The 8,451-nt window shown below is 43.7% G+C and overlaps 1 protein-coding gene across 1 annotated transcript; it reads left to right on the top strand.

The window, feature by feature from the left end:
• Positions 1-5,549: 5,549 nt before the first annotated feature.
• Positions 5,550-7,666, top strand: LOC139379557 (interferon gamma 1-like). The gene is made up of 4 exons (XM_071122372.1): positions 5,550-5,702; positions 6,123-6,197; positions 6,983-7,177; positions 7,550-7,666. The coding sequence occupies exons 1-4, from the start codon at positions 5,550-5,552 to the stop codon at positions 7,664-7,666; spliced, it is 540 nt and encodes a 179-aa protein (XP_070978473.1).
• Positions 7,667-8,451: the final 785 nt, after the last annotated feature.

The raw sequence follows: 8,451 nt of genomic DNA on the forward strand, positions 1-8,451 counted from the left end.
GAGATGACAATGTTAGGTAATGGAGGTGGTAGGTATTTAGACATGATAATGTTGGGTAGTGGAGGTGGTAGTTATTTAGACATGATAATGTTGAGTATTGGAGGTGGCAGGAATTTAGACGTGATAATGTTAGGTAGAGGAGGTGGTAGGTATTTTGACATGTCTATGGGTAGTGGAGGTGGTAGGTATTTAGACATGTCTCTGGGTAGTGGAGGTGGTAGGTAATTAGACATGAAAATGTTGGGTAGTGAAGGTGGTAGGTTTTTAGACATGATAATGTTAGGTAGTGGAGGTAGTAGGTAATGAGACATGTCTCTGGGTGGTGGAGGTGGTAGGTATTTAGAAATGATAATGTTGGGTAGTGGAGGTGGTAGGTATTTAGACATGTCTCTGGGTAGTGGAGGTGGTAGGTATTTAGACATGACAATGTTGGGTAGTGAAGGTGGTAGGTATTTAGACATGATAATGTTGGGTAGTGGAGATAGTAGGTAATTAGACATGTCTCTGGGTGGTGGAGGTGGTAGGTAATTAGATATGATAATGTTGGGTAGTGGAGGTGGTAGGTATTTAGACATGTCTCTGGGTAGTGGAGGTGGTAGGTAATTAGACATGTCTCTGGGTAGTGGAGGTGGTAGGTATTTAGACATGTCTCTGGGTAGTGGAGGTGGTAGGTATTAGACATGATAATGTTAGGTAGTGGAGGTGGTAGGTATTTAGACATGTCTCTGGGTAGTGGAGGTGGTAGTTATTTAGACATGTCTCTGGGTAGTGGAGGTGGTAGGTATTTAGACATGTCTCTGGGTGGTGGAGGTGGTAGGTATTTAGAAATGATAATGTTGGGTAGTGGAGGTGGTAGGTATTTAGACATGTCTCTGGGTAGTGGAGGTGGTAGGTATTTAGACATGATAATGTTGGGTAGTGGAGGTGGTAGGTATTTAGAGATGACAATGTTAGGTAATGGAGGTGGTAGGCATTTAGACATGATAATGTTGGGTAGTGAAGGTGGTAGGTATTTAGACATGATAATGTTGGGTAGTGGAGGTGGTAGGTAATTAGACATGTCTCTGGGTGGTGGAGGTGGTAGGTAATTAGATATGATAATGTTGGGTAGTGGAGGTGGTAGGTATTTAGACATGTCTCTGGGTAGTGGAGGTGGTAGGTAATTAGACATGTCTCTGGGTAGTGGAGGTGGTAGGTATTTAGACATGTCTCTGGGTAGTGGAGGTGGTAGGTATTAGACATGATAATGTTAGGTAGTGGAGGTGGTAGGTATTTAGACATGTCTCTGGGTAGTGGAGGTGGTAGGTATTTAGACATGTCTCTGGGTAGTGGAGGTGGTAGGTATTTAGACATGTCTCTGGGTAGTGGAGGTGGTTGGTATTTAGACATGATAATGTTAGGTAGTGGAGGTGGTAGGTATTTAGACATGTCTCTGGGTAGTGGAGGTGGTAGGTATTTAGACATGATAATGTTGGGTAGTGGAGGTGTTAGATATTTAGACATGTCTCTGGGTAGTGGAGGTGGTAGGTATTTAGACATGTCTCTGGGTAGTGGAGGTGGTAGGTATTTAGACATGTCTCTGGGTAGTGGAGGTGGTAGGTATTTAGACATGATAATGTTGGGTAGTGGAGGTGTTAGATATTTAGACATGTCTCTGGGTAGTGGAGGTGGTAGGTATTTAGACATGTCTCTGGGTAATGGAGGTGGTAGGTATTTAGAAATGTAACTGGGTAGTGAAGGGGGTTGTTATTTAGACATGATAATGTTGGGTAGTGGAGGTGGTAGGTATTTAGAGATGACAATGTTAGGTAATGGAGGTGGTAGGCATTTAGACATGATAATGTTGGGTAGTGGAGGTGGTAGGTATTTAGACATGATAATGTTGGGTGGTGGAGGTGGTAGGTATTTAGACATGATAATGTTGGGTCGGTAGGTATTTTGACATGTCTCTGGGTAGTGGAGATGGTAGGTATTTAGACATATCTCTGGGTAGTGGAGGTGGTAGGTATTTAGACATTTCTCTGGGTAGTGGAGATGGTAGGTATTTAGACATATCTCTGGGTAGTGGAGGTGGTAGGTATTTAGTCATGTATCTGGGTAGTAGAGGTGGTAGGTATTTAGACATGATAATGTTGGGTAGTGGAGGTGGTAGGTATTTAGACATGTCTCTGGGTAGTGGAGGTGGTAGGTATTTAGACATGTCTCTGGGTAGTGGAGGTGGTAGGTATTTAGACATGTCTCTGGGTAATGGAGGTGGTAGGTATTTAGACATGTCTCTGGGTAGTGGAGGTGGTAGGTATTTAGACATGTCTCTGGGTAGTGGAGGTGGTAGGTATTTAGACATTTCACTGGGTAATGGAGGTGGTAGGTATTTAGACATGTCTCTGGGTAGTGGAGGTGGTAGGTATTTAGACATGATAATGTTGGGTAGTGGAGGTGGTAGGTATTTAGACATGATAATGTTGGGTAGTGGAGGTGGAAGGTATTTAGACATTTCTCTGGGTAGTGGAGATGGTAGGTATTTAGATATGTCTCTGGGTAGTGGAGGTGGTAGGTATTTAGACATTTCTCTGGGTAGTGGAGATGGTAGGTATTTAGACATGTCTCTGGGTAGTGGAGGTGGTAGGTATTTAGTCATGATAATGTTGGGTAGTGGAGGTGGTAGGTATTTAGACATGTCTCTGGGTAGTGGAGGTGGTAGGTATTTAGACATTTCTCTGGGTAATGGAGGTGGTAGGTATTTAGACATGTCTCTGGGTAGTGGAGGTGGTAGGTATTTAGACATGTCTCTGGGTAGTGGAGGTGGTAGGTATTTAGACATTTCTCTGGGTAGTGGAGGTGGTAGGTATTTAGACATGTCTCTGGGTAGTGGAGGTGGTAGGTATTTAGACATGTCTCAGGGTAGTGGAGGTGCTAGGTATTTAGACATGTCTCTGGGTAGTGGAGGTGGTAGGTATTTAGACATGTCTCTGGGTAGTGGAGGTAGTAGGTTTTTAGACATGTCTCTGGGTAGTGGAGGTGGTAGGTATTTAGACATGTCTCTGGGTAGTGGAGGTGGTAGGTATTTAGACATGTCTCTGGGTAGTGGAGGTGGTAGGTTTTTAGACATGTCTCTGGGTAGTGGAGTTGGTAGGTATTTAGACATGTCTCTGGGTAGTAGAGGTGGTAGGTATTTAGACATGATAATGTTGGGTAGTGGAGGTGGTAGGTATTTAGACATGTCTCTGGGTAGTGGAGGTGCTAGGTATTTAGACATGTCTCTGGGTAGTGGAGGTGGTAGGTATTTAGACATGTATCTGGGTAGTGGAGGTGGTAGGTATTTAGACATGTCTCTGGGTAGTGGAGTGTATATATATTTAAGTTAAATAATGTAATATAACTGGAGGTGTACCTGTGGATGTATTTCAAAGCCTATCTTTAAACTCAGTGCCTTTTTGCTTGACATCATGGGAATATCAAAAGATCTCTTTTTTTTTGTAGACCTCCACAAGTCTGGTTCATCCTTGGAAGCAATTTCCAAACACCTGAAGGTACCACGTTCAGCTGTACAAGCAACAGTACACAAGTATAAACACCATGGGACCACCCAGCCGTCATACCTCTCAGGAAGGAGACTCGTTCTGTCTCCTGGAGATGAACGTACTTTGGTGCGAAAGGTGCAAATCAATCCCAGAACAACAGCAAAGGACCTTGTGAAGATGCTGGAGGAAACAGGTACAAAAGATTCTATATCCATAGTAAAACGAGTCCTAAATCGACATAACCTGAAAGGCCGCTCAGCAAGGAAGAAGCCACTACTCCTAAACCACCATTGAAAGGCCAGACTACGGTTTGCAACAGCACATGGGGAATGTCTTCTGGGCCGATGAAACAAAAATGGAACTTTTTGGCCATAATGACCTTCGTTATGTTTAGAGGAAAAAGGGGAGGCTTTCAAGCCGAAGAACACCATCCCAACCTTGAAGAACGGGGGTGGCAGCATCGTGTTGTGAGGGTGCTTTGCTGCAGAATGGACCGGTGCACTTCACAAAAAAGATGAGATCATGAGGCAGGATAATTATGTGGAAATCATTTTACCTTCATTTAACTAGGCAAGTCAGTTAAGAACAAATTCTTATTATCAATGACGGCCTAGTGGGTTAACTGCCTGTTCAGGGGCAGAACGACAGATTTGTACATTGTCAGCTCAGGGGTTTGAACTTGCAACCTTTCCGGTTACTAGTCCAACACTCTAACCGCTAAGCTACCCTGCCGCCCCAGCAACATCTCCAGACATCATTCAGGAAGTTAAAGCTTGATCGCAAATGGGTCTCTAAAAGGACAATGACCCCAATCATACTTCCAAAATTGTGCCAAAATGGCTTAAGCCAAAGTTTTGAAGTGGCCATCACAAAGCTTTGACCTCAATCCCATAGAAAAGATGTGGGCAGAACTGAAAAAGTGTGTGCGAGCAATGAGGCTTACAAACCTGACTCAGTTACACCAACTCTGTCAGGAGGAATGGGCCAAAATTCACCCAACTTATTGTGGGAAGCTTGTTGAAGGCTACCAAAAATGTTTGACTCAAGTTAAACAATTTAAAGGCAATGCTACCAAATACTCATTGAGTGTATGTAAACTTCTGACCCACTGGCAATGTGATGAAAGAAATAAAAGCTGAAATAAATCATTCTCTCTACTATTATTCTGACATTTCACATTTTTTTTTTCAATTTCAGTCATTTATCAGACGCTCTTATCCAGAGAGACTTACATCATCAGTGGATTCATATGAAGATAGCTAAGTGACAAAACAACCAACATTTTCCCTCTACAAAGTAGCCAGCGGGAGCAGGAAAAGACAAGTGCATTAGCTGAGAAGGCAGATTGTCATACTCCTAATCACCAACCTCTGACAACAGTATCTACACTCTTAGAAAAAAGGGTTCCAAAAGGGTTCTTCGGGTTCTTTGGAACCCTTTGAGTTCCAGGTTTCTCCATGAGGTCAGCCGAAACACCCTTTTAGGTTCTAGATACCAACCTTTATTTCCACATGTCACTCAACAAACTGACTCACCCGTCTCCCCCGCCCCCGTAGTGGCCCTTCCAAAACATCCCTCGATAATGACCTGATCAGAGGTAGCGCGGGGGGTGGGGGGGTGGGGGGGGGGGGGGGGGTATTGGGGAAGAGTCACCCATTTAGGAGCAGAACATCTCTGATTTAAAGGAAACCTACTGAGAAGAGGAACCCACAAACCCCAAAACCTCTGTAACCTCTAACCATCGTCATTCTCTCCAACAGACTCTGCTGCTGCACAGCTCTCTGTCTCACATATAAATAAACCCCAGAGAGACACCAGGCCACCATTACTGACTCACATTGACACTCCATCTACAGACAGGTACAGTCAACAGAAACTCCACAGCTTATCTCTAAAAGGACTCTCAAAGACTCTCAAGACTCTCAAAGAATTTCTCAAAGACTTCTCAAGGGCATAGTTTGATATATTTTACGGGGCTTTTGTTCTGTGGATTGAAAGAACGTGAGCCACGTGAGCCAGGATAATAATATGAATTCAGCCCTGGATCTGGTGGTGGTAGTATGGTTGGGATTCTGCTCTGTAGTGGTTCTGGGACGCCCCCACCACTCTGGCGCTGACCTTGGGGCCAGATTCGTGTCCGAAAACATGGAGAAGGACATCAAAGCCCTGGAAGACCCTTTGGTGAGTTACAATAGAAAGCCTTAAACCTGTTTAAACTGATTTATCTGGTCTGTGGTCATGGATGTGTCCCAAACAGCACCCTATTCAGGATATAGTGCAGTACTTTGGCCATGTACCACAAACCCTGAGGTTCCTTCTTGCTTTTATAAAGAGGTTACCAATGTAAATTAGAACGTTAAATAAGTCATTTTTTGTGATGTAGGGTCTGATATACCATAGCTTTCAGCCAATCAGCATTCAGGGCACGACCCACCAAGGCCAAAATATCTTATAATGCCTAATGCATGTGGTACTATGACAGTCCTGTCCTGTACTACTGAGAGGTTCCCTTCTCCTGGCCTTCATCACATGACCAACAAGAAACGTACAGTCAATTTATAGACGTCTTGGGATTTTATCACTTTTACACGTTTTATTTAGAAACTGCTGGACACCAAATTGGTCGGCGAACCTGTCTTCCGGATCCTCATGGGAGAGCTTGATGTCAAGTTTGAGGTAAATATCTAATATTAATTTCAGTTTTTCAACAAATGTTACTGAACTCAAAAAGCTCTGTAGATAGTTGGATTTTTTCATTTTAAAGCCAACATTACTTGTAGATTCAACCTGCTGGCCCTGCTGTTGTATATTTAACCTGCTGGCCCTGTGATTATAGATTCAACCTGCTAGCCCTGCTATTGTAGATTCTACCTGCTGGCCCTGCAATTTTAGATTCAACTTGCTGGCCCTGGGATTATAGATTCAACCTGCTGGCCTTGCTATTGTAGATTCTACCTGCTGGCCATGCTATTGTAGATTCAACCTGCTGGCCCTTCTATTTTAGATTTAACCTGCTGGCCCTGCTATTGTAGATTCAACTTGCTGGCCCTGCTATTGTAGATTCAACCTGCCGGCCCTGCTATTGTAGATCAAATTCAATGTCTGCTTAGCTGCTGGCACTGCTATTGTAGATTCAACTTGCTGGCCCTGTCAACCTGCTGGCCCTGCTATTGTAGATTAAATTCAAGGTCTGCTAAACTGCTGGCCCTGCTATTGTAGATTCAACCTCAAGGTCTGCTGTCACATGTACCGAGGATGTTCTCATTGTTAATGGTGTGCCTTTCCCCCTGTCCTCCCCATTCTCCCTGTTTTTCTCTCTGTCTCTCACTTTCTCTCTCTCTGTCTCTCTCTCTCTCTCTGTCTCTCTCTCTCTCTCTCCCCCCACCCCCCCCCCCGTCTCACTCTCTCTCTCTCTCTCTCTCTCTCTCTCCTCTCCCCTTTTGTGGTCTTCTCTCCATTAGAAGCATGAACAGTGGCTGCTCCTGAACGCCACTCTGGATGTCTACCTAAACATCTTCTCCAACATGCTGAAGGAGAACCATCCAGAGGAAGTCAAGCAGGGCCTCAGCAGACTCCGCGGGAAGGTGGAGGACCTGAAGAGGAACTACTACCAGGACAGACTGAAGATGAAGATACAGGATCTGGCAGACATTAAGGTCAAAAGACTAAACTAGGTTATTCACTAATTCTGTTTACATCCCAAATGGCATCCTATTCCCTATATAGTGCACTACTTTTAACCAGAGCCCTATAGGCAGTGCACTATATAGGGAATGTGGTACCATTTGGGATGAGTCCGTATAAAAAAAGAATTGTGTGTGACAGAGAGAGTGAGAGAGAGTGGGAGAGAGAGTGAGAGAGAGTGAGAGAGAGAGAGAGAGAGAGAGAGAGAGAGAGTAAATGTGTGCTTGTGTGTCGTTTTTTAACAGTCCATTGTTGTCTGAATGCCGTCTTCCAAGAGTGGACACTCCACTGGTCAGGTCAAGATGATGACGTCTCTCTAAATGTATGTTGTGACTTCTGTTTAGACCAACGATGCTGTTGTCCAGAGGAAGGCTGTGAACGAGTTCAAAGAGGTCTACCAGAGAGCTTCCCATCTGGGGACCATTCTCCATCAGAGAGCTGAGAAGGTCACACAGAGCTGAGACCAGACAGAACCACCAACTGACTGATTGAAGACAGAGACTACAGACTGTAATACATTAGGAAAGTGTGATGTCATTTCACTACCGGTATCCACTTCAAGCGCAGAACCTGCTGAAATGAAAACTCAACCGAGCACCTTCATAAAAGGCATCGGGTAGAAGTAAATGAATCCATATAATTTCATATATTACCTGAAATTGGCCTGTTTTCATGAATTGAATGATATAATCTTGTAGTGCAGTCAAAAACAGGAGAAGTGGATACCTGAAGAAAGGTGTAAACAGTCACTTTCCCAACGTAAACTTAACAACTGTCTCACAGCTTCCTCACCTACTGGTCACCATGCTTGTTCACGGTGCTATTTATTTAACTTAAACATTATTTAACATATTTATTTAAAATTTAAGTGCAATGTGATGTAATTATTTATAGTAGTGAATATTTATCAACTTTGTATGACTTTCCATTGGTACTTATAACAGTGGTGATGTAGTACTATGTGATTTGACATCATGGTTCACATTCAATGGATCAAATGTTCTGTATTTATATCCTGGGAATAAATTCTCCTGAAAATATATCCTGTTACATGTGTCATGACGTTGCCCTCTTTGGGTACAGCAAGCCCCATCTCCCTCTCCCTGTCTCCTACACACAGGCTGCTGTGGTCAGAGAGAGGTCGTAAATTCCTGGAGGAGATTATCTCCTCATGGCCACAGTATAGAGACAGAGTGAATTTTCCTAGAGAACAAAGGAATTTCTTCCACCTCACAGAACTTGAACA

This window comes from Oncorhynchus clarkii, chromosome 21 (assembly GCF_045791955.1).
Source record: "Oncorhynchus clarkii lewisi isolate Uvic-CL-2024 chromosome 21, UVic_Ocla_1.0, whole genome shotgun sequence".
Classification (NCBI taxonomy): Eukaryota; Metazoa; Chordata; class Actinopteri; order Salmoniformes; family Salmonidae; genus Oncorhynchus; species Oncorhynchus clarkii.